This window comes from Lutra lutra, chromosome 15 (assembly GCF_902655055.1).
Source record: "Lutra lutra chromosome 15, mLutLut1.2, whole genome shotgun sequence".
Taxonomy (NCBI): domain Eukaryota; kingdom Metazoa; phylum Chordata; class Mammalia; order Carnivora; family Mustelidae; genus Lutra; species Lutra lutra.
The window spans coordinates 26491682-26519543 of record NC_062292.1 but is presented as its reverse complement, the minus strand read 5'-3'; the positions used below and the strand labels follow the sequence as shown (position 1 = coordinate 26519543).

At 35.5% G+C, this 27862-nt stretch overlaps 1 protein-coding gene and 1 non-coding gene across 5 annotated transcripts in view; both read right to left on the bottom strand.

Moving 5' to 3' along the window:
• COP1 (COP1 E3 ubiquitin ligase) overlaps nucleotides 1-27862 on the bottom strand; it is a 250858-nt gene that overhangs the window by 21676 nt on the left and 201320 nt on the right. The window contains exon 19 of one of the 4 annotated variants that reach the window (XM_047704559.1): nucleotides 23646-24070. The exons of the other annotated variants lie outside the window; for them this stretch is intronic. Within the exon in view, the coding sequence (XP_047560515.1) occupies nucleotides 24056-24070 (15 nt within the window). The 3' untranslated portion in view covers nucleotides 23646-24055. Of the gene's footprint in view, nucleotides 1-23645; nucleotides 24071-27862 lie in introns of those variants that run through there. 4 annotated transcript variants of the gene reach the window in all.
• Nucleotides 3337-3477, bottom strand: LOC125086482 (small Cajal body-specific RNA 3). Its single transcript, XR_007123220.1, has one exon. It is a non-coding gene; the product is annotated as a small Cajal body-specific RNA 3 (non-coding RNA).

Genomic DNA, 27862 nt, shown 5'->3' with positions numbered 1-27862 from the left:
GAAAATGTTATTTTCATCCTCTATTTACAAAAGAAACATGGTCTTAAAGAGACTTAACTTGTTCAAAGCCATATACAAAGCTCTGGAATAGCAAAACTATGAATCAACATATGAAGACTGATACAATATACCAATTCCTGGCTTGTAGAATACTGATTTAATAAACCACACGCATGGCCCCGACCCAAATTTACACAATCAGAATGCAAGGAGAAAGGAGTCTTAGGTGAACATTTGATATCTATGGGAAAGCCTCAGCTCTCATATATTATATATGGATATTACATCTCAAATTTCATACACCTAGAGTCCTTTCTATATGTAGAATTTGGTCTTTGATGGATCTCCCTAGAAGTAGATTTTGAGTGATATCACTGGAGAAAAGGGGCTGGCTACAGAACTAAGATGGAAGAGAGTGTTCTACAGTCAGGATATAAGGCTGTGCCAGTACTCTACTCTTCCCTGCCAATCCCAACTCAGATCTGGGAGGTTTGGAGTTTCTTCATCACAAGGAAATCTTTTTAAGATCATTCAGTTAAATCCAAACTCTCTCTTTCCTCCCCACTGGTATCCTTCCTTAACATGATAATGGGCACCTATGTAAGCACAAACTATAAAGACTATTATGAAAAGAATGATATAGTCATAATTTACAATGAATAAAATGGGTAATTATTTTAATAAAACCTATTATATTCATCACATCATACTTCACTTTTTTATTGGTTCAAATACCTGTTCTTATAACTAACTTATCTAATAAGAGAAAATGAATTACTCTGCTAATCAAAAGGACTCCTAGATTTGGTGGCTTATCGTATTTTTCAAATTCAAACTTTTTAAGCTTTTTAAGTAAGATTTTCTGAATGAATAGTGGAAACATCCCATATAGAAGATATTTTTATAATCATTCTAAGACAAAGTGGACCAGGTTTTTTTAATGGCAAACTGATGATGCTCTAGGTGCTGGACATTTCCTATACCCATGACTAGATTTAAGAAAGGATAGTACTAAACAGAGAGAAGACATAAATGCATATGAAATTCAAATTTTATCTAAAGGTAAAAGGGCCTAATGTGATCATGACTATAAACACAAAATACCAGCCCACTAAATTTTACCACTGGATCTGTCTCTACATGAAAATTCACATTCATTAAAAATGATTTCATTATAAACTGCTCCTCTCATTGGGAAAATAACCATATACACACGTACAGATTGAGCTACAATTTCTTTGCAGGACTTCTTCTAAGATGTTTTACCATTTTGAAAGGTTAACAATACATCAACAACTTAAGACTTCAAAGTAGTCCAACAATCATGTCTAAGTGCCAATTTAGGAATGTAATGTGAGTAGACAGAAACATACACACATATACACACACAGGAAGTAACTGGAAGGAGGTCTACCTCCACCAAAAACCTACCTCCTCCAGAAATCAGTAGATTATCAACTCTCTTCCCTGTCTCAAGCTTATTTTTTTTCTGTCAAGACATTTTTATATTTGGTATCCAAAGGAAACTGTGTTCACATTTTGAGCATACATAACACAAACTGTTCTCAGGAATGGATATTAAAACTATTTAACAGCAGGATCAACCTAGTTGATCAACTAGGCATCAAACTTGTTTTAGAAAAAAACGAACATAGCTATACCATTAAATATCTGACTGTCCCTGATTTTAGCATATCCTTGGCCATAAAAGTGGTTAAAATTCCATTTAATCTTTAAGTACAACAGGAATATTACAGATACAAATATTTTATCTTACAATGGGATTTAAAATTCACATTGTGAGACTCAAACTCTGAGCTTCCACAAAACCTCAAATAGCAAAGGATGTATAATTGGTGGAACTGGTACAAAACACTTACTTGCCTTCACACTCAAATAAATCCATCTCTAATTACTATGTCAGCTCTGATCTGTAATATATGAGAATCACTCAATTCCTATATGATACATCTGATTTTAGGAGAAACCAGCTGTCACTTACCAGATTTACTGGAGACTGTGGAGGAGAGAGTTTAAGGGGCATATCTGATCTGGCAGCAAAAGGGTGAGGGCACTACATAGCTACATGGAAGATGAAATGGAAGAACATGGTAGCAAGCAGATTCAAATGATGAATGCTTTAAAAAGGATTTAAGAACACAAGGTTAAATAAGTTAAGTAAGTACTAATTTCCTGGGCTTGGCTGAAACATCCTAGAAAATAACAAGAATGGTGAGGACAACTCTCATATTTATTTGTAAACACACCTTGAGATAGATTCAGTCATAAGGCAGTCTCTTCCCTTTTGAATTAGACCTCAATAATATTTATGTTCTTGATTTTTTACTCAGAGGTCATTTTGATGAAGGGTCTTGAACCTAGATTTTAATATCTTGTGTAAAGAAGCAGAGCACAAATAATTTAAGTGAGGGGCACCTGGGTGGCTCAGTTAAGCACCTGCGTTTGACTCAGGTCCAGATCCCTGCTCAGCAGGGAATCTGCTTCTCCCTCTTCTCCCTCTGCCACTCCACCTGCTTATGCTCTCTGCCTCTCAAATAAATAGAACCTTTAAATAATAATAATACAAGTAGTACAAAATCTTAAATAAAATGGTTCCTCAAAACATAGAGCAGACTAATGATTTCTAAAGAGCTTAGAAAAATAAGGCTATGATTCAATATTGTCTGATACAGTAATTGTTCAGAATAAGGAATATATGGGAATTTCAAAGCCACAAACAAGGACAGATACCCATGCAATTAGTTATAAATAAACCCAGCTGTGGTTTGCTTACAGCACACCCTGGTCCTGTGAATTAGCAATGCTATAGCAGGTCCCTCCCCTGCTGACAGAACACACACAATGAAAAACCTAAGATTTCAAATTTAGTGCTAAGAAGTTACTACTTAGTAGCTAGCTTTTTCCTGGTAATAATCGTTCCTCAAATTTGTTAAAGACTTAAAAATTTACATAAACTGTGTTTGGAAATATCACTTTCTTAATGACGAATCAATTTCTAACCAGAAACTTCATGGAAGCTACTTCTGATTAGCTTCTTCATATCTAAAATATTGATTGACCTCTACTGATAATCCTGATTAGTTAAGTCAATGACCTCTCAGAAAACAGTATTTCTATATTCAGTCCACTTCCTGGCTGTAGGTTCCTTAATCAATCAAACAATACCTATTCTTAAAACCATAAAGTATCTATAACCCAACTGAGATGGACGCAGAAGTAACCTCACTTGGTGTCTATTAAAAATTCCGTACACTTACTGACCAAGACAGTAAACAAAATAGCTCAGAAAGCAGTACTTGGAATGCTGGTTTAAAGGTTGTATGGAGGGGAACGATCAGACTTAGCCAGCTGTCCTAAGCCAGACAGAGACCTCCATGTTTATGTAGGATCACTGCAATTTGTAGACAAAAGGCATTTTTCCATTTGTCCACATAGTTGGTTCCTGCAGGTTCCATTTTTGGTGTGATTTATTATTAAGAAGCCTTCAGTTATCCTGTCTTTCCTATAGCAACTTCCCAACTGCATTAGATTCTCATTTAAATACCCTTCAATGCATTCAAATAAACTACAGAAAAAAAAATAGGATTCCGAAAGAAATAGAAAAAGAATCATTAAAAAAAAATGAAGCATATAAAAACCAAAGTCTTTACTCTAGGAATAAAGGTTGCCAAGAACATGTACAAGGGAAGGAGGACTGAGATACACACACCAAAAAAAATCACATACGTCCACCAACTTTCCTTTATTCCCAGTGCTTTCTAAATTCTCCTCCCTTCTCATTACCCAGCTCCAATCACGTTAATTTTCCTTGACACAAAACAACTCAAATATTATCTCTAGATACCCATAACTTCCCTCACAAATCAATACCTCCAGACCCTGGATATGCCCCTGAATAAAGCTTAAGAACAATGTGCTTGCAATCACATATCTGACAGAAAACAATTACTCCATACTGCCGATCAATACTGCAGAGGGCCTCTGGTCATGGCACTGTGCATTTCTAAGGGCACTATTTGCACATTTCCTCCATAATACTTTGGCAAAACTATTTCAAGAGTTCTGTACTACTTTAAGGATACCATGTAATACAGAAGAAACAGTAATGAATTTAAGACACGGGGACCTGGACTGTATTTTGGTTCTGTCACGGTACTGGCTTCACCTTCGTGGAAACTCAATTTCTTCAATTATAAAGTGGTAATTTTAGGTACTTCACGGAATTTTTATGAAAACTCAAATGAAACACAGTAAAGTATCTAACCAAAACAGGAACTGACATATTATAGGCACCAAACAAATAAGTGGCAATTTTTTTTTAAAGATTTTATTCATTTATTTGACAGAGAGAGAAAGAGAGATCACAAGCAGGCAGAGAGGCAGGAGGAAGCAGGCTCCCCACTGAGCAGAGAGCCCGACGCGAGGCTCAATCCCAGGACCCTGAGATCATGACCCGAGCCGAAGGCAGAGGCTTAACCCACTGAGCCACCCAGCCGCCCCGGCAATTATTCTTAATAAAATACCTAAATTTTAAAAAAAGATTTATTTTAGAAAGAGATAGCAGCAAGGAGGGGCAGAGGGAAAGGGAGAAGGAAACATAAGCAGACTCCACACTTATCACAGAGCCTGATGCTAGGCTCAATCTCATGACCCTGAGATCATGATCTGAACCAAAACCAAGAGTTGGACGTTTAACCAGTGGAACCAGCCAGGCACCCCAACCTAAATTTCTTTGTAATTAAAAGGCAGTTGGTGGGCACCTGGGTGGCACAGTTGGTTAAGCATCTGCCTTCAGTTCAGGTCCTGGGGCTGAGTTGGGAGTCCTTCTCTCTTTCCCTCTGCTCCCCCTACCCTGCAGCTTGTGCACGCTCTCTCTCTCTCTCTCTCTCTCTCTAATAAATCAAATCTTTAAAAAAGGGCGGGGGGGCGCCTGGGTGACTCAGTGGGTTAAAGCCTCTGCTTTCAGCTCAGGTCATGATCCCAGGGTCCTGGGTTCGAGCCCCACATCGGGCTAACTGCTCAGCAGGGAGCCTGCTTCCCCTCCTCTCTCTGCCTGCCTTTCTGCCTACTTGTGATCTCTGTCAAATAAATAAATAAAATCTTAAAAAAAAAAAAGAAGGAAGAAAGAAAAAGGTGTTGTCTGAAGTATGAATGTCCTAGTATATCACAGTCACCATATTCATGATCTTATAAAACTGAATAAAAACGTAAAGCAGGCTCCCTAGGTTAAGGAGATTTAAATTTTATCTTAACTGTTTCCTAGAAAACTAAGTAGAACTAATTATAACAACGATTGGTGTTATTTTTTGCTCTCAAAGTAGAAGCAAGGAAGATAACAGGGGCAACGTGAAATGAAGTACAATTAGAGAAGAATATGCTTGAGTAGCAGCTGGTAAGACACATTCTATAGGTGCATTAGTAACTGTTAAAACCCAGAAACCAAGGACAGAGGAACAAAAAAGTAGGGATTGAGCTGGAAAAGTGTGAGAGGATTTAAGTAAGTGGGAGAGGGAGGAGAGGCAATACAGACATTTTTAAATTTCATGACTTGGAGGAAGATACAGCCAAAAGGAAATAAGGATGTTAGTATGTCGAAAGTTGAATAGAAAAATCAAAGGAATGGCATTTCATAATAAATTTCTTTTGGTTGTACAGAATAAATTCCTGAGCTCAATGACTGATTTAAACTGACTTAACAGTGGGGCATCTGGGTGGCTCGGTTAGTCAAGCATCAGACTCTTGATTTTGGCTCAGATCACAATCTCACAGTTGTGAGATCAAGCCCCGTGTAGGGCTCTGAGCTAAGCACGGAATCCGCTTGACATTCTCTTCCTCTCCCTCTCCCTCTCTACTTGCCCCCCACTTCACGCACGCTCTCTCTCAAACAAATAAACAAACAAATAAGTAAAATCTTTAAACAAATCTCACTGCTTTTTGTGGCCATTTAGAGTCTTTGAAAATTTAGTTAGATGAAATATGTTAATTCAGCAAATACTTATAAAGCAAATATAAGAAGAAAAAAAAGCTCAACAACTGATACTTTATAGTTCTTTATTACTTATGAATCCATGAGCAGTGTGTTAAAAATGAAGACTCTGGAGCTTCTGGGCTGGTGAACACATTCAAGTGACAGGAAGATGGTTTGCCCAGGACAAGAAAACTCTATACTCCGCCACTGCCACCACCAGCACCAGCAGCCCCTTTCTCTGTGCATCTTCTCTATTTGGCTTTCCCTGAATTGTATTCCTTTATAATAAATTAGTAAATTAAATGTTTGGTCAAATTTGGCTAATTAAACATCAGGATATGTTACCTTTTGGGAGACACATCTTTGACTCCAGCTTTAAGATCCTGATTTACTACAAGCACTACAAGAATGTTCTAGCTTTTATTTGTGCTATTGAGGAGATCAGAGGGAAATCACAGCCTATTATACAATGTTGCCCTTGGAGCTGGTCTTTGTAACATCTTCCAAAGTGACCGAATTCCACGGAGACTTAGAATTTTAATGTGGCTCTTGGAAGGGCTTGAGACAATAATACCTAGTTACTCCTCTGAAATGAAGGACAGGTCTGTGGTGGTCACTGCTGGAAACATTTTTTTTGCCCCATCCCCAATGGATACATTACTGGATCTCTACAAATTTCCACAGGTGGGATCAACACTGGATGTGTTGGGGATGGGATCTTTGTTTCTCCCATGTAATTTTAGGCTATTTAATAAAAAGAAAGAAGAGATCTGTGCATTCCATAAAGAAATAAAACCACCACCATAGAGGTTCCTGCGTCTCACCTTCTTTGAAACATTAACTTAGTTAAGTCTGAGGTTTAGAAACTTGCATTTTTAATACAAATCCCAGGAAATTAATAATTCTGAGGTAGATAATCAGTAAGACCATGCTTTGAAAAAACAGTAGTATAGACAGTGGAAACTGTCTGTAAGTGTTGAATTCAGAGAAAGGAGAAGTCTGCATTTTTCTGCTATTGGCCAAAGGGTTGGTGAGAGGGAAGTGGAAAGATTTAAAAAAACAAAATTACTAAGTGCCTATTTTCCTGATCCCATGCAAGGCCAAGACAAGACCAAGATGAACAGAACAAGAGTTTTTATCCTAACAAGGCTTTTGAGTTCAATAAAAATGACTGTATATGTAAAGCTTATTTTAATACTTTTACATAATCTATATAAGTTTACTTAGTTAAAAAAGATATTATATTCAGTACTGGAATTTGAAATACAAAGTGGCTCACAGGATTTCGTAGACAATTTAACTTCACAAATGGAAATCTATGAGAATTCAAAATAAATACAATAAAACGGGAAACTGAGAACTATGCTGTTACCTATACTAGTGTGTTTACATGTACTACTAAGTAAATGTCCTATTCTCTTTTCTTTCATCCTCCCATTTCCGTATTTTAAACTAGTCCATAACAAAGGAAACTACACAACATCAGCACAACTTCACAGAAGGCAGTTTTGAACTCCTCACCTCTATTTTCAAGTGACATTATATACCTGCAAAGGATTCAAGTAAGACTGAGGTAAAGAGTAAGTTAACATAATGAAAATTCAGATGTTGACTTTCACTGCAAATGGAGTTATGAGTTCTTAAACATCACACATTTTTAAATATTTATTGTTTATGAGGTGATGGGAAGAAGTAGGAGCTATTCTTAATGGAACAACTTTGTAAGACTTGGAGTTACAGAAAAATATAATGGACTTCCTTGTGAAGAAGGAATTTCTGGTCACTAGAAGCATTCGAAGTTTGAAGGATACCCCATTAGAAATGTGATATAATTCAGGGATGCCTGGGTGGCTCAGTTGGTTAAGTGGCTGCCTTCGGCTCAGGTCATGATCCCAGCGTCCTGGGATCGAGTCCCACATTGGCCTCCTTGCTCGGCAGGGAGGCTGCTTCTCCCTCTGCCTCTGGCTGCCACTCTGTCTGCCTGTGCTCGCTCGCGCTCTCTCCCTCTCTCTCTGACAAATAAATAAAAATAAAATCTTAAAAAAAAAAAAAGAAATAAAAAAAAAAGAAATGTGATATAATTCATTTCTACATTGGGCAAAATGTAAGGAATCTAATGGTAGTCATCTACCCAAATAACACTACTACTTCTGTGGCTACAAAACTCAGCACTATACTTAAAGAACTTCCTGTCTAATGACATTACAATATGTAACACACGGAAGTACAGGAAAGGGCATCTGGACATAGTGAGCAGCAAGCTCAAAGGCACAAGGGTAAACAAACAAACAACCATGTGGTATTTGAGGGTCTTCAAACAGTTCGGTGTTGTTGGAGTGTAAAATGTGCCTACGCAAGTGGTAGGTGATAATGCTGAAGAAGTAGGTGTTAAATGTCACATAAAAAGCTTAGATTTTATTCTGCAACCATTAGACACGAGGGAGCATTTTAAACAGCACAGGTAAATTCGCCTGGGACTACGAGGTGATGGCCGGGGTGATGAAGGCCTGAACTAGTAGGGGTAAGTGGCAGAGTAGCAGGGGACAAAATGGAGAATGGATTCAAGATTAAAAGGAAAATGAGATCAGATTGTGCTTAGACACATACCAAACTTGCTTTTACATTTCTAAAAGTCCATTCTTTAATGTTCAAAACCTTGTACTTACATAGCTTTGATTTTAAGTTTATAGAATACCAAAGAATAGGGGTGCCTGGGTAACTCAGATCTCAGGGTCCTGGGATAGAGCCCCCTCGCCAGGGCTCCCTGCTCAGCAGGGAGTCTGTTTCTCCCTCTCCCTGTGTCCCTCCCTACTCCCCCACCGCTTGTACTCTCTCTCTCTCAAATAAATAAAATCTTAAAAAAAGAATACTGAGGAATAGGAGCGTATTTAATAAAATTTTTAAAAATTGATTCAATACTTTCCATGTTGTAGTATATCACAGCAATAGTCTATACTGTCTGAATTTCAACAGAAATCCCCCTGGTTCATTAGTAGAATACCAAATTGGCTTAAATGTGTCTTCACAACTGTCAGTCACATTGAAAAAGTCTGGCAAACTTTAGAGAAACTTTCCTTATTTGAGACTCAAATTAAAATGCTCAATGGGTTAAGATGTTACATTATAACTTCTAGATACCATAAATATTTTCCTCACACTTCAAAAAATTCTTGTCCTGGCTAAATAGGTCTTGAGACTTTTGTTAGCAAACAAATTCAACTAGATGATTTCATTGCTACTACCAATTCAGATACTGAATTTGTCTTTTGTAATCGAGATTACTTTTGTCACATAACTAAATGATTATCGTGGTAATGGCAAGGGAGGGGGGGATTACAGAAGAACATACATTATAAATCATATTTTGCAAAAGATAATTATCCCAAAATGTTATAAGAAATCAAAAACCTATTACTATTAATAGAGTTCTGAAATATACTGACAATACACAAATTTAAATACCAGGAAGTAAGTCTAAAATAATTAAAAGTGATTGTTAAAAACCCCTTCTATCTACAGAAGTAATACAATACTAAAAACTAGACTACAGCTTGGAGATGGAGAAAGCTGGAAAGAACAATGCCCCTAAGACAACAAGAAAAAAAAGCTGAACAACTGCTAATTAATGACATTTCTTGGACCTGTTAAAGAACTGTTTAGGGAAAAAAATCTAAAAACCAGAAGAAACTGGTACCTGCATGAAAGAGAATGCTATAGAATTTGCTTACCTGAACCAGAAACAGCTGGATAAACCAGCAGGAATTTTAAGTTCCTGTTTAACAAAATACCACAAGGTGCCTAGCATGAAGTGTGAGGCCCCTGCGACTATAAACATTGGGGGTGGGAGAGTAGCATGCTTTTCCAGACTTTTCTTCCATGATCCCCACCTGGGAAGAATGGAGAGAATCTTCAGAAAATGTCTCATGTGGTATTGGCTGGAGGAAAGGAACAGCAACCATTTCCTAAAACCATGCAGATGCACACCTACTATGTCCCTATAGAGAACAAAAGGATTAGTCTGTAGAGGAAAGGGGGGGAGGGGCTTATAGTCTGAAGAGAAACTGCAGTTGAGGGAGAACAGGAAATAAAATGTTTTACTTTTGGGAGAAGGGCAGGAACATATGCTAGGTCCAGCATTTCATTTGGAAGATGGGCAGAAATGTGAACTCCACACCCCCAAGACCTAGGTTCACAGGACCAGACTTGGAATGAGGATTATTCAAAACTTAAAAGAACATCCCTCCTCTCATAACCACCCCCAACACATAAACAAGGAATATAGCAAAGATTGCTACAAGAGACAGATTTGTTCTGGGAAGCAGTGCAAAGGGCAGACCGAAAACCCAGCAGAGAACACACTGAGAAAACTCTTCTGGCAAAGCAGCCAAGACTCTAAACACCAAGTATTACTAGAATATGGTCCAATGAGGGTAATCATAGCAAGAACAGACTTCGAAACAACTTAAATCATGACTACGTTAACACAACTCCCACAATGAAAGTGTGGCAGAATGAAAAGCATACACAGCATACCCAAAAGTATTCACAGCATAAAAAACATTTCCTTCAGTATCTACTGTCCCATACAATATGTACGGCTTTTAACCAAAAATCACAAGGCATTCAGGGAAAAACAATCTGAGGAGACAATCATTAAACTAGACTCAGGCATGACACAGATGTTGGGACTATCTGTAAATCAAACCAGATCAATACTTACATTAAAAGTAAATAATTTAAACACCCAACCAAAAAGTAGAGATTGTAAGACTGAATAACTGAAGAACATTTATATGCCATCTACGCTTACCTTCGGACATAAATAAACAAACTGAAAGGCAGTAAGATGACATACCAAAGAAGCTGTAACTGAAAGAAAACTAGAATTGCTGTATTAATATCAGACAAAACAGACCTTATGACCCAGAATATGACAACAGACAAAAAGGAAAATTTCATAATGATGAGTTTATACACCTCACAGAGCTGTAATAATTATATAAAGAACACAACACAAAACTACATAAATCAAAACCTGACAGAATTGAAAAGAGAAATAGAAAACTGAACAATTTATACCTGGAAATTTCAAAATTCCCACTCTTTATAGCTTACAAAACAACTAGACAGAAAATTAGCAAGATTATACAAAAATTGCAAAACAATGTCTATTAAGTTGACTTAATTAACATTTATAGAACAGTCTATCTAACAAAAGCAGAATACAGATTCTTCTCAAATGCACGTGGAACATATATGAAACCATGAAACTAATTTTAAACCCCAAAAGTAGAAGCCATATATTCCTTAGACCACAACAAAATTAAACTAGAAACCAAATTTGGATATTAAACAACACATTCCAAATAACTCAAAGGCCAAACAGAAAATATCAAGGGAAATCTTAAAATATTGTGATCTGGATGAAAATTAATAATTAAAGGAGCAGTTTAAGTATTAAGTACATGTTCCTTTTGGATGTAATTTTTCAGAAGTGGTAGAAACAGGTGGTAAATAGGCTGGGGAAAGCATTAAAAAAATGTTGTCATAGACCCTTCATCCATTAACATTTTATTTCAAATGCTAGGCTAATGACCATTAAAACTTCCTTCTGAAGAGCTGCTGTTGATTTTTCACAACAAAGCTAGAGTGAATAGCAATTACCTATTACTTTTTTTACTGACATGTTGATGCTCCAGAATATTTCAAAAACACTTTCAAAGGGAGAAAGAATGGAAGAGGAATAAAGTTAAGTGGTAAGACATTATGTGCTTTGGCAATGGTGAGTACTATTACTTTTAATGAATGGATTTGTATGGTTCTTGAAAAACTTATAAATGTGTACATATATGTATATGCATGCATGTTTGGAGAAAAAAAAAACATTTCTACTTCCCTAAAAATGTGAGTTTAAATGTCAGTTATTTCACAAATATAATGACTGCTCAAGGTAAAACTTCAACATAAAATATATATATTTTGAACAATGATTAAGTAGGTAAAATGAACTAGCAGGTCAGATTAATACAACCTCTTACTTCCAGGACTTCAAATCTAAAGTATAATCAATTCACTCAATTAAATTTGCCATCCACAATATTTAAAAAGAAAACAAACATAAACCTTTCCCCTATAATTCCCTGTCAGGTGGAATAATCTATTCAAAACATATCTTTGACAAGAAAAATCTAGGGGTCTCAAGTCAGAACTGATATATACTCACACAAATGAGAAAAATTCATCTTAATATTATCTGGGATACTACACTTGAATCACTTTAGAATACATGAAGAAAACACTAGATACCAAAAGAATATTATGCTGGTCCTTAACTTAGAGTCTACATAATAAACACGACTTTCAAATTTTAAAAGGGTAAAGATCTAAAGAAAAAAAAAATTTTTAAAGATGTTATTTATTTATATGAGAGAGAGAGAGAGCACTAGAGGGGAGAAGGTCAGAAGGAGAGGCAGACTTCCTTGTGAGCAGGGAGCCTGATGCAGGACTTGATTCTGGGGCTCTGGGATCATAACCTCAGCCAAAGGCAGTTAGTTACTTAGCCAACTGAACCACCCAGATGCCCCTAAAATTTTTACATATAGCCTTCACTATGAGATAAAAAATTATGTAAACAAAATTGATCCAGTAATTCCACTACTGTTTACCCAAAGAAAACAAAAACATTAATTCAGAAAGATGAGTACACTGCTGTGTTTTTACTGCAGCATTCTTTATAACAGTCAAGGTATGAAAGGAACCCAAGTATCTATCAATAGATGAATGGGTAAAGAAGATGTAGTAAATTAACAAACAGTAAAATGAAATTATATTTTTCTACCATTTTGAGAAGGATGGAAACTAAACCTTGCACACTAAAAAGTCAACAAAAAGAATCTTATTGAAAGTTAACATGTGTAACTACTCATACAAAATGAATAGCTACTCTATTTTCTAAACAACTGACTGAGTTTCCCAATTAAGAATTTTCTCTTTTCAGGATTAATATATCAAAACACCCAGATGATGATGCAGAACAATTGGTAAGATAATTATTTACACTGTAGTAAATTTTTCATTTATAAAAACAGAAATATAGAAAATTATAATTTATAAGAAAATTTATAATCAAATAGTTCAACATCCTTTTTTTTTGTTATTTGTTACCCATATAACATGAAAATTCTATTTCACATTCATTTTTTATAGTCCCTATAAATACTTTCAGGACCTACCACCAGGCATACTGATTACCAACAAACTGTTAGAAAGAGTAAACACATTATGGATGCAGTCTTTTTATTTCAAATTAGGAATATTTTACTCTAAACAATTCTTCCTATAAAGCTCATGTTAAAAGTAAAACATGGGAAAAAAAGTAAAACATGTTTTATATTTATCCAAAGTCTTATTAATAACTCCTGGCATACACCGTAAAACATACCTTTACTAAGCTGGCTGACATACATAAGCCCTATTGAAACTTCTTTTAATAAACAGATTTAATTCCTAGATGGGAAAAAGGTGGGTCTTTTTGTTTTGTTTTCTGGTTTAATAATGTTGTTTTATTTATTTATTTGATCATTATATTAGTCACCACAGTACATCATTAGTTTCTGATACAGTGTTCCATGATTCACTGTTTGCACTTAATACCCATTGCTCCATGCAATATGTGTCCTCCTTAATACCCATCACTGGGCTAACCCATCCCCACCCCTCCCCTGAAACCCCCAGTTTGTTTCCTGGAGTCCATAGTCTCTTATGGTTCTCATGGTTCTTCTCTTACCCCTTGATTGGGAAAAAGGTGTTTTTGTAATCTTACTGAGCTGTTCTTCCTCTTTACTTGTGAGATTATATGCAGATTATTAGCAATTTAATGGAGTTATTTTTTCTTTTTTCATGTGTATTTTGTTAAAATAGAAAATGAGGATTTTTTTTTTTTTTTTTAAGATTTATTTGACAGAGACACAGGGAGGGAGGGAACACAAGCAAGGGGAGTAGGAGAGGGAGAAGCAGGCTTCCTGCTGAGCAGGGAGCCCAATGGAGGGGCTCAAACCCAGGACCCTGAGATCATGAACTGATTGGCAGACAGACGCTTAAATGACTAAGCCACCCAGGTGCCCAAAAATGATATTTTTAAAAAGAATTTTTAAACTGAAATATAGTTAACATAGTGTTCTATTAGTTTCAAATGTATAATATAATGACTCAACAATTCTACACATCACTTAGTGCTCATCACATAGTCTTAATCTTCTTTATCTATTTCACCTATCTCCCTATCCACCTCACCTGTGACAACTACCAGTTTGTTCTCTGTATTTAAGAGTCCGTTTTTCTGCCAAACTATGGAAAGAGCCTAGATATCAACAACAGATGATATGAATGGATAAAGAAGATGTGGTATATATAAACAAGGGAATCATTTTTTGATGCAGCCATCAAAATACTCTGCAAAGATGTGGGTGGAACTAGAGGGCATTATGCTAAGCAAAATGAGTCAATCAGAGAAAACACAGAGGAAGGGAGGGAAAAATGAAACAAGATGAAACTAGAGAGGGAAACAAACCATGTGAGACTCTCAATCTCAGGAAACAAACTGAGGGTTGCTGGAGGGGCTGATGGACACTGGGGAGGGTATGTGCTATGGTGAGTGCTGTTAATTGTGTAAGATTGATGCATCACAGGGGCGCCTGGGTGGCTCAGTGGGTTAAAGCCTCTGCCTTCGGCTCAGGTCATGATCCCAGGGTCCTGGGATCGAGCCCCGCATCGGGCTCTCTGCTCGCCAGGGAGCCTGCTTCCCTTCTTCTCTCTCTCTCTCTGCCTGCCTCTCTGCCTATTTGTGATCTCTGTCAGTCAAATAAATAAATAAAATATTAAAAAAAAAAAGATTGATGCATCACAGACCCCTGAAACAAATAATAAATTATATGTTAAAAAAAAAAAAGAGTCTTTTTCTGTTTCTCTTTTGTTCTTTGCTTGTTTTGTTTCTTTAATTCCACAAGTGGAATCATGGTATTTGTCTTTTTGACTTATTCCACCTAGCATTATACCATCTGTGTTGCTGCAAATGGCAAGATCTCATTCTCTTTTATGGCTGAGTAGTATTTCATTGTGTGTGTACGTATGTGTGTGTATACACACAACACATCTTCTTTACCCACTCATCTATTGATGGATTCTTGGGTTCCTTCCATATCTTGGCTATTATAAAGAATGCCACAGTAGAAACACAGCAGTGTACTCATCTTTCTGAATTTGTGTTTTTGTTTTCTTTGGGTAAACATTAGTGGAATTACTGGATCATATGGTAGCTCTATTTTCAATTTTTTGAGAAACTTCCATATTGTTTTCCACAGTGGCTGCACCAATTTACATTCCAATTAATAGTATACAAAGGTTCCTTTTCCTCCACAAACAAGTTATCTGTCTTTTTGATTCTAGCCATTCTGACAGGTGAAAAGTGATATATCACTGTGGTTGTGATTTGCATTTCCATGATGATGAGTGATGATGAGAATGTCTTCATGCGTCTATTGGCCATCTCTGTATCTTCTTTGGGAAAATGTCTATTCAGGTCCCTTGTCTTTTAAAATCAGATTATTTACTGGGGTGCCTGGGTGGCTCAGTGGGTTAAAGCCTCTGCCTTCGGCTCGGGTCATGATCCCAGGGTCCTGGGATCGAGCCCCACATCGGGTTCTCTGCTCAGCGGGGAATCTGCTTCCTCATCTCTCTCTGCCTGCCTCTCTGCCTACTTGTGATCTCTGTCAAATAAATAAATAAAATCTTAAAAAAAATAATAAAATAAAATCAGATTATTTATTTTTGGGGTGTTGAGTTGTAGAAGATCTTTATATATTCTGGCTATTAACAGATATATCATTTGCAAATACTTTCTCCCATTCAGTAGGTTGCCCGAATGGGAGGAAGGAAACTTATGGTTTCCTTCACTGTGCAGAAACGTTTTAGTCTGATGCAGTCCCAATAGTTTATCTTGGCTTATGTTTTCCTTGCCATAGAAAAATGTTTCTATGGTTAATGTCAAAGAAATTATTCTCTGTTTTCTTCTAGGATTTTTATGGCTTCGAGTCTCACATGTAGGTGAGTTTATTTTTGTGTATGGGATAAGAAAGTGGTCAGTTAGTTTCATTCTTTTGCATGCAGCTGTCCAGTTTTCCCAATGCCATTTGTTGAGGAGACCATCTTTTTCCCATTGTATATTTTTGCCTCCTTTGCCATAGATTAATTCGCCATATAATTGTGGGTTGACTTCTTGGCCCTCTATTCTGTTTCACTGACCTACGTGTCTACTTTCACGCCAGTTCCACACTGTTTTGATTACTACATTTAAAAAAAAAAGATTTTATTTATTTATTTGACAGAGAGAGATCACAAGTAGGCAGAGAGGCAGGCAGAGACCGGGGTGGGGGGGGGTGGGGCTGGGATCAGGCCCCCACTGAGCAGAGGGCCTGATGCGAGTCTCAATCCCAGGACCCCGGGATCGTGACCTGAGCCAAAGGCAGAGGCTTTAACCCACTGAGCCACCCAGGTGCCCCTGATTACTACATTTTTATATTTTATCTTGAAATCTGGAATTGTAATGCCTCCAGCTTTGTTCATCCTCCTCAAGACTGCTTTGGCTATTCAGAGTCTTTTGTGGTTCCATACAAATTTTAGCATTATTTGTTCCAGTTCTGTGACATTTTTTTCTTAACTATGTATTAACACGCTAACGTAGAATCCTTCATACAGTTGGTCTATTCTTTATATGACAGATGTACTTTGTGTAAATGTCATATCACGTCAACTAAAATGCTTATTAACAGCCAAAAATCTCATTTGAGTTTTACGTCAGCCCTGTGAAACGGTAATCTCGTGTCACTTCCTTTCTTAAAAGATGAGAAGGTAAACAGAGGCAAAATGATTTGGTTAAGGTTTCTCATTCTCTTAAAATAAATAGGTAACATGACTCTGGACTAGAAGAAGCAGAAGAAAAAAATGAAGGGATTAAAATAAAGAACTTCTGTTCACTTAGTTCTGTGATTTTTTTTTTTTTTTTTTTTTTTAAATCTGCCAGACTAGGGCGCCTTGCTGGCTCAGTCAGCTAAGTATCTGCCTTCAACCCAGGTCATAATCCCAGGGTCCTGGGATTGAGTCCTGCATCAGGCTCCTTGCTCAGCTGGGAGTCTGCTTCTCCCTCTGCCCACTGTCCCACTCTTACTCCCACTCCCTCTTTCTCTCTTCTCTCTCCTTCCCTCTCACAAAAATAAATAAATAAATAAATCTTTAAATCTATCAAGCTATATAAGAATCAATATAAAATTCAAAGTGAGAGCAGAAAATTGACATTTATAATTTTTAGTAATTGGTACTGCTAGTATAATTTAATTTATCATCCTATCAAGTCAACTTGCCAGACATTTTGTAGCACTAATTTTTAATCATTAATATTTTGATCCCCTTTAGGAAACTAATAAAAAGCAATAAACTCTTTAATAAGATAAGCACATGGACATGACAAACTTTTTCATGTGCTTTTAGTGGGTCAAAGAACATCCTAAAAAACCTTGTGGGGTAGGTTCTAGGAATTCCAAGTTAAGAACTTTGTTGGAGACAAAGCAAAGAGCCCCAAAGGACGACTAAGAGTAAACAACTATGGTAATTGCTAATCTAACCAAGACACATATTTAACAAGGAGCTTTAAAAAAAAAAAAAAAAAAGGATTCAGTCCTGGAAAACTAGATAATCACACCAACTACGTACTAGTCTGAAGTTAGAATTACCATCCATCCTCTTTCTGTTAGTATTTCAATGTTAACAGAGATAACTAATGCAAATATTCAAGACTACAGTTACGTAGTTAGAAAAATGAGAATGCTACTTACGGATGGTTTCATTTTACACACAGGTTAGGTTGCAACAATCAAAAGTTCAGAGCAATGTCAGCAAGGGAAAAAAGCATTGGCCTATTATTTTTCCCATCTCATGGTATGTTCATTAGAGGAACATGAGAGCAGCTGTTATTAAGATGCAATACAAATTCAAATACAATAACTTTCTATTAACCTGTGACAATAAGAGTCTACCTGAACACTTACTGACAATGTGAAGTTGCCAAAATTAATGCAAAACATAATGTAGTAATTATAGTATCAGAAACATTATATTAAGAGTGAATTAGTAAAGACTATGGGAACAAAGAGGTGTCTGGGTGGCTCAGGTGATTGGGTGTCCAACCCTTGGTTTTAGCTTGGGTCGAGATGTCATGGGATCAAGCCCTGGGTGGGGCTCTGCACTCAATGGAGTCTGCTTGACATTCTCTCCCTCTAGCCCTCCCAATCTTGTGTGCATGCTCTCTCTCTCTCTCTCAAAATCAATCAAAAAATCTTAAAAAAAGAAAAAAAAAGAATATGGGAACAAAAAAAGTTCAAATTTTAGGGAGATTTTTAAAAAGTGAATTATTTTTCTTCCCACTGTTATATGTAAAATATTCATATTTTAGATGTACAGTCCTTGAGGGGCACCTGGATGGCTCAGTCGGTTAAGCATCCAACTTTTGATTTCAGTTCAGGTCATGATCTCGGGGTTGTGAGATTGAGCCCCGTGTCGGGCTCCATGCTGGGTGTGGAGTCTCTTCAGAGATTTCTCGCTCTCTTCTCCCTCTGTTCCTTCCCCCACTTTCTCCCTCTGTTCTCTCTCTCTCTTTCAAATAAATAAATAAATAAATAAATAAATAAATAAATAAATAAAATCTTTAAAAAGGCATAGTCCTTGAAACGTGTTACAATTTGTTCAATAAGGATTTCTAAAAATAGCTTAAGAAAATTCCATTTTTCTTAGAAAACTGCCCTTACAAAACTTGTTTCTCTATGTTTTCAATATCAAGAAAGTTTCTCTTCTCAGATAAAGTTATGTCTAACTGTCAAAAGGGTTCTTTCCTTACAGTTAATGCATATCCTAGAATTAGAGGCAGTTATTCCATTTTAAGTGAGTTCAGAAGCTGAATCAAGAGAGAAATAATGCAAACCAGGCAGTTTCTCAATGTCTTCATGAATTTGTATATATGGGATAAAACAAGGTTTTAGCTTATTAGAGTACCTACATGTAAACAATATGGTCTTACTATAAGCATATAAGTGGTTTTACATATATGGCCAACTGGACAATAGAAATCTGATATACAGCTCCTTCAAATTAAAGAGGGAAATGAAACTCAGATGTTAGGTGACTTACCTAAATCAACAAAGCTAATTAACTGCTATAAGCCTAGAGTCTTCATCCTTCTAATAAAACAATGGATACTGCAAATTTAACTTCAAATATATTTCCCAAATTCTTGGACAAAAGTAAAACCCTATTCTCGCTTCCTTTGTCTTGCCTATAACATCTTTTTGGTTGTTGTTGTTAATTAAACTAAAACCACAAATCAGAAGTTGGAGTCAATCACTTTTCTTAAAGTCCTTTATATAGTTGCACAGATAAGGTTCAAAGTTCTTAACACAGTCCAGAATTATCCTTTTAAAAAAATTACTCTTCTTAATCTACCACTTTCCATTTCATCTCCCACTAGTCCTGTTACATCCTAGCAGGCTCCAAACATTCTTCTTTCATATTCTTAAGCTTTTGCATATGCTGTTCCTTTTACCTAGAAATATATCTGAAATAGATCTGTAGAACTTCCACAAAACACTGAACAAGAGGACAGGATAGACGCTCAAATGTTAATTTTCCAACTTTTACACATTAATTTGTTATTAGTGGTAGCTACCATTTACTGAAAACTTATCATGCATAAGTGTTTCATATGCATAATGTCATTTGCTTCCTAACAACACTTTGAGGTATTAAGTATTCGTATTAATCCACTTCAAAAATGGGGAAGTGTGGGACGCCTGGGTGGCTCAGTTGGTTGGGCAGCTGCCTTCGGCTCAGGTCATGATCCCAGCGTCCTGGGATCGAGTCCCACATCGGGCTCCTTGCTTGGCGGGGAGCCTGCTTCTCCCTCTGCCTCTGCCTGCCACTCTGTCTGCCTGTGCTCACTCTCGCTTCTCTCTCTATGACAAATAAATAAATAAAATCTTTAAAAAAAAAAAATGGGGAAGTGGACTCAGAAAGGATAAGGAATCTTCCAAAGATATCACAGCAAAAGAATCAATGTTTATGCCTAGAAATCAGATTTTAAACAGTGTGCTACATGAAAATATACACAACCTTATCTCTCTCTTCTCACCTCACTGCCTCTTACCTTCACCTCCCATCCCTGACAATCAGTGCAGGAATGGTAAAGAGAAACTATAGTTTCCAAAACTGGTCTGGTTTTGGAAATCAAAACAATAATAGATATCAAAAGCTAAAAAATATGAATCCTTTGATCCAGTTTTTCCCCAGCTTACAAGATTCTGTATTATAAATATAATATTATAAGACAAAAGGTGTAAAACAATAGGCCTGAAAACACTGAGAACTTAGAACTACAAAAAACTCAGAGGCAGCCTAAATGTTTAATAATAACAGACAAACTAATTCATAATAAATATAAATGCATGATGTAAGGAGAGGAAATGCTTAGCTGTAATCAGCATAAAAAACTAAATACAAAGTATACCGAAAACGTAAAAGTAATTAAGAAATGCAGGCTAAAGACTGGAAAGACAGACATCAGAACATTAACTACGGTTTTGTTTAGGTGCTACTATTACAGGGCAAATTTTCCCTATTCTCTGTTTTCAAAAAGCTCTTTACTGATGGAGAAAAATAGAACATTCTAAAGCAGAGATGATGAAGGGATTAAAAAAAAAAGTCACTGATCTCTTGAATAGGATATAACTGGATTCACAGGGTCCAAATGCTGAAGGTAAGTTTCTGCTTGGTCAGGAATTGCTTTTTGTATGACAACAGGCTGAGAAGGAAGCTTGTGGTTATTCTGACTTGTTTTGAGTCTTTTGATATATAACCTGTATGTTTTAGCAAGCATCAGAGAAAGTGCATAATAATTCAAATACAAATGTTCATGCAAAGAACCAAAACCTCATGATTAATTTAAAAAGTAACTGCCACTTATCTATCGCAAAGTAAGAAAGATGGCGTCTGAACTGGGTGAGAGAATCTCTTCTAAGGGTTTATTCAAACCTATTCAGAGCCAAGAGTTTCATTCTTAATAACTCGGGTTGATGCAAATCTTTATACCTAAAAGCATAAGACATACACAAGCTTAAAAGTAACTTATGTTTTTGATAAATCTCAGTCAATAGAAAAAATATACCTTCGAACAATTTACTAATATTACCAAAAAAACAAAACCCTTTCACTCTATTGGTTATATCAAGTGGAGGGGTTTAAAGTTAATATGAGATTTAAACAAAACAAACAAAAAAAACAAAAGCCACCCCCCCCCCCCCAAAACCCAAGTTACTACCCTTGAGAAGTTCTTTTTTTCTCCATATCCCTAAAATGATGACTTGGAAAGCAGAGAATAAAAAAGAAAAGGGAAAATAAGTAAAAGCAATGTCGCTAATGTGTAGAAAACAACCTCAACTCTGGTCAAAATTAAGTGGTTTTCTTCATTCTACTTCTTCATTATAGAAAAAATGAAACCTATTTTTAAACATGGTGAGAGTACTATGATGGACTGTGTAAAACCTACAGTGTAACCAGGCTTTCTTTTACCAATAAAGACTAGCAAGATCCCTATAAGGGATCCTAGAATTTGATCTGTCATCAATAATTCATCCTTTCTATTAGTACAGGAAAACACAATTGTCAGATCTTAAAAATCCAGAGAAATGTAAAAAGCTTAGAATTAAAGTCTTAAACCTTTACAAAACAGAAAACTTTAAGGAAATGGAAATACTCATAAACACAGACTCCTATTTAATTTTGAAGCAGTAAGGCTAACCTTAACTGGGAGAGGCATAAACCCTCCTTTTAAATATAAATATCCACAGTAAGTGTCTACAACAATTATCCATTCTTATTAGTTGACATTTCGGATTTATCAGAACCACTATAGACTTCCATTAGTACAAATAGCAAGGATTATCAGATGAATTATAGATCTGGTTGGTTAGTGAAAACCAGTAAGAGCACGTAAGTATGATTTGTGAAATCTAAATTATTTTTGGCTGCTAAATATAAGAATTATATATCTTGAGCTACATATTTCAAGAGTATTTAGACAGTCTGGCATGAAATAAAATATCTCACTTCTTATTTATCAGGTGAGAACACTACATGAGGATCCGTAAGAATTATACAATAATTCTTAGCAATATTTTTAAAATAAAAAGATAAACTCTTGGGTCTCCTAAAATAAAGTCATGTTTGGAATGTTGTGAGAAATAAAAATAACAAAAAACGAACAAAAAAAAAACACCAAAAAAAACCCCACTAAAAGCAAAGGCAATTACTACTGTTTCTGCTTTCCCAACCTCTGGAAAGCAACTCACAAAGATATACTTGGTGTGTCACAAAACCATCAGACATACTGGATACTTAGGATTTAAAACAGTAAATTAACAAAAAGGAACTGAATCTTCAAGTCAGATTTACTTTCTGTATAATCTACCCCTAAACTTCCTATTTCCCTCAAAGTCAAAGAACCTGAAGACAAGCATAAGCGATATCAACTATTTAATTCTCAACAATGTGTAAACACTTTGGTCATTTAAACCAAAGGATTTGGATTTATTTTCTGCCTTTATCTTTACCTTTTGACTGGCTATCACAGTTCAAATAAAGAATCTATATTTTCATCCAAATTAATCTTCTTATCTAGAGTAAAAAAAGACTAACAAAAACAGGCCCCAAATTAAATAGCTTCTTTACAGCAATTATAATAGATTGACTTTTCTTTAATCTACATAATCAAATTATTTCTATGTTCAACACTAACAACTTATCTACCATCCTAGAAATATCAACGCCAATTTTTATAGCTTTACTTGGAAAAATGCTGCATAAAATGGGATTTAAGAAATGATAGAGTAAGAGATCTGAAAGGCTGTAAGGATCACATCAACAGAGAGACATCATGAGAACAACAGGGATCAACGTGAGACTAGTGAAGTAAAATATAAACATATATTTCTTTCCCCCAGATAGGATGCAAGTTTGAATCAGCAGGAAACACTTTTTCCTTAAAAAGGTTGCTGTCCTTGGTTAATTCTGATTTAAGTATAATTGCTAACTATATTTTTATTCAATTAGAAAATAATTTTTCATACATATACTTCATATAAAACCAACTCAAGTGGTATTCATTAAAAACTTTTAAATCAAGGAAATGATATTCAATATTCACTCTATAGCCTTCTACTACTTCTAATAGAAATATGGTAGGAACCATCAAAAGATAAACATTTAGAAACCAAAGTTAAATCCTTTCCCATCTCAAAATATTTTGGACAATTTTAAGTGTGGTGGGGTAATAATGAAATTATTCACTATCTCAAATTAATATATTTCTTTTTTCTCTTATGCAAGGTAAAGTAAAAATTAAAAAAAACCAAGCAGCTTAAAAATTTCTGTCAATTCTATGCTTGAAAACTGGTATACTTCAGAAGGACAAACACTATTTCAAAAAAATGTTTAATGAGAAAAATTATGAGAACCATTCTAATATAGGTCAAATTCCATTACAGCACATATAAAAAGGACAATAATGATATATTTAAAATGTTGAGTGGCAGACTCACTAAATCTTATTTTGTTGATTTCATTACAATAGTCACCATAATATATCTAAAGCAACAAATGTTTTCACAGAGGCTGTCCACACAGTAGTGGACATTAAGGTCAAGGAATATTTACACTTAATATAATTAACTTAGAAAAGAAAGAAATTACAGCTTTGCTTCAGTTTTCCACCACCTTCTTGTCTCCTCTCTTTTCTACTTCCCCACCCCACTCTAGCCTGGATGCTAAGGGAAGAGTGGGGCACTTAGGAGATGGGAGCCACAGTCTTCCTGGAAGTCAGGGTCCATGCTCAGAATCTTCATTTCCTTCCACGCCCAAGACAAGAGTTCATTCAGATTGGCCCTCTTCCAGTCAGGAAAATTTTCTAAAGTGTTATAAACCATCCAGCTAGAGGAAAGAAGAAAGGAAAGGAAAGATAAAAGGAAAAAGAGAAACAGAAATGAAGAAAGGAGAGAAGAAAGAAAAAGAAGATCCTATGTTGTCTTCTCTGTGTTCACTGAAGAATTCAGGATCAGAAACAGCTTAGTAATGTGGGAAGTTAATATAAATTAAGGGTAATTTTTTTTAATTAAAGAAAGGAAAAATTGTTTTTATTTATGTCTCTTCCTAAGGGGGTAAGAGAGTAGCAAAATCTAAGAGATACTAGATATTCATAATTACAATCATTACCTCATTAGCAGATGTGGGAGAACCATTTATGCCTCTTGGTTACTATGTCTAACAAATCTCTTTCCAGTGGTAACATAATCATCCGTTTCCAAGCTTAATTATTCATATAATTTTCCAAGGAGAGGCCTGGGGGACTTTTTAATACAAGTCTCCATCTTTCCTCCCCCTAAATAGGGCTTCATGGATCTAACAATAAATGTTTTGTTCATATATATTTTTTAAAGATCCCAAGATGATTCAGATAATCAGTCAGTTTTGAAAATCACTGGTATGAATAAATTTTCCTCTAGATGCATTCTGTACTTTAATGAAAGCAGACAGGCTTTTTAACATATGCTTTAGCTTCCCTGGTTGTGGGCAATCTGCTGCTTTATACGCAGTGTTTACTGAGTCAGAGAGGAATGACTATCTCTTAGATAAAAACATATAAATTGGAAAAATAGTTAAGTCTTCTTGAGAGAAGACTGAATTGTAAAATACAAGCAACGTTAAAAGGAAAGGAAGAACAGGCTATAAATCTAACAAAAATATTAAGCTAATAATAAATGCCAACTTCCCTATAGCTGCATTAACTTTAACTTTAACATTAACTCTAAAATTTTCATTGTTTTTGAAAACAAGCAAAAGCCTGGGGGTTATCCCAAGGGGCACACTGCTAATTATAAAATGATTATATAGGTACCTATGAATGTTGATGTCAGAAAAACTAGTTTCTTAAACTTTGTAATCTTGATATTACCACTGAGTTTCAAGTGAGTCTATTAGATGTTAGAAGTATTTTCTAGCTCTATTCCAACATTTTAGTTTTAAAATTAGTATTTAATTAATTATGGAACAAACAAGATAAAGGAGAAGCCTAAAAGACTATATCATTTATTATAAAAATTGTATACTAATTACACATTAGGTGCAAACAATTTGCTTTGTGCTAAAGGGTATTTTAAAAATGAATGACACTAATAGCAAACATTTATATAGCTCTTACTATATGCCAAAAACTATTCTAAACTCTTTATGTACCTTATTTTAACTTTATAATAACCATAAGAGGTAAATTACTGTTGTCATCAGCATGTTATAGATGGGGAGGGGGCACCTGGCTGTCTCGGTTGATAGAGCATGGGTGGTAAATTCAAGCCTTATGCTGGAAATGGAGCCTACTTAATAAAAAATTTTTTAAAAATATAGATGAGGAAACTGAGCCACTGTACAGTTAAGGAAATTGTACAAGGTCACAGAATTACTATGTGGAAGATCTGATCAACCTAGATGATCTGGTTTCATAGTCGTGCTCTTACTTAATATAATAAGATGCCTTTTTTTCAAGGAGTTTGCAGGTTAGCAGGGGATAAGAGACATGAACACAAATAATAGTAAAAGGCAGTATATTAATTCATTCAGCAAATACATTTAATGGATAGGAATCATGAGAGATTTAGGTAAAAAAAAAGAAGATCTTAAGATCATAAAATTTTAGTTAAAACACTTAAAAAAGTGTTTCATTATATAAAGTTAGAAATTTATTAAATTAATTCATTAGAAATAGGAATATAAAAATGTATTTTATTATATGACTGAAAAAGATGCTCTCACTCAACATGGTTATAACTTTGTACCGTACGGGTGATAATACAGTTGACAGATTCCCAAGCCAAGTTTTGTTGGACTTGGTTTCAAGGGACGGAAATTAAGAAAATCTTTGTCCTGACAACCTTCATTCTAGAATTACAGAAACTTTCAATATGATTCTTGGTGTTTCAGGCCACAAGAAAAAATAGCCACCCTTAATAACTAATGCTTTTTTTTGAGAATATACATTTCTTTTAAATCATTTTTGAAGAGCTAAGGAAGTGTTAAGTGTCCTTTATAAGTACTGCCTTTTCCCATTAGATATCCATTTAGAATTGGTGACCCAAAACTGGATAAGTATGTATGACGTGCTACAGAACTGCTAAAACAATGATGGGGATAACCTACAGTCTCAATGGAAGTTACAATGGACTCATGATCTGCTTCCAACAAAAATATGGTATCTTTTTAAATAGATATGATCACTTAAGAACAGAAATAGGCATTTGCATTCTTGAGTCAATTTATATTTCATTCCATCAGTTTTAAGTCATGCCAACAGAAGGATCCAAAGATAGAGAACATACATATTCTCCTCTACCTGACTCCAGTCTCTGAATAAAGCAGGATTAAAAAAAAAAAGATAAATAAAAAATAAATAACCAGTAGTGTTCCAAATTTACCTTCACTTCAGAGCATTACTTTCAAGGAGGATGTAGGGTGTGGGACACAGTGGAATAGATTTGAATTACAAACACCAAATTGACTGTGTTTATAAAACAATATCTCAAAAAAAACCCAAAAAACCCAACTGCATGGTATTTCCCTTTCAAGCAAAAACTTCTTTAAAAAAACATTCTCAGGGGCGCCTGGGTGGCTCAGCGGGTTAAGCCTCTGCCTTCGGCTCAGGTCATGATCTCAGGGTCCTGGGATCGAGCCCCACATCGGGCTCTCTGCTCAGCGGGGAGCCTGCTTCCCTCCCCCTCTCTCTGCCTGCCTCTCTGCCTACTTGTGATCTCTCTCTGTCAAATAAATAAATAAGATCTTTAAAAAAAAAAAAATCTCAGTATATAAGCATACAATTTGTAAAAAAAAAAAAAAAGTCAAAAGTCATCGTTTTAGAAAATTGCTTAGAGAAACAATAAAAAATGATTACATATTTACTGACAAAAATATTTTCAACTTGGCAGAGGTACTGGTATTACATCCCATGTTCGATGTAACTGAACCCCCTGGATGTTCTTGTTTCTTGGTGCAAGAGCAAATGTAAATAAACTTTTCTGGAAGACAAACTAATTTTAATCAAAAGTCTTAAAAGCATTTGTTTTTTTAAAATGGATAAACCTTGAAGGTTCTCTTCTAAAGAATTAATTAGAGATTTAAAGATGATAAAAATATTCAAGAAGTAGTATTCAAATTATTCAAGTTATATAATAGTAAAAAGGAAACATTAGCCACTGAAAATATTCTTTTCAAGAGTTAATGATAAAGGCAAAAGGTGGGGGTGCCTGGATGGCTCAGTCGTTAAGCATCTACCTTCAGCTCAGGTCATGATCCCGGGGTTCTGGGATGGACCCCCACATGAGGCTCCTTGCTCAGTGGGGAGCCTGCTTCTCCCTCTCCCACTCCCCCTGCTTGTATTCATTCCCTCTCTCGTGGAATCTCTGTCAAATAAATAAAATCTCTTAAAAAAAGGCAAAAGATAAAGAATACATGAAAAAAATTAAAAAGCAAATGATAATATGTAAAATACTCAATTTTATTAAAAAAAAAAAACAGAACCCATGAATGGAAAATAACATGAAGATTAATTACATTAAAATGTTACTACTGGTTATTTCTGGAAAAAGTGATAATAGACATTTTTTCTACTTTTTAATAAATTCTTTAAAATATACGTGTATTCATTTCTAATTGTTTCTTTGAGTAACGAACTATGAT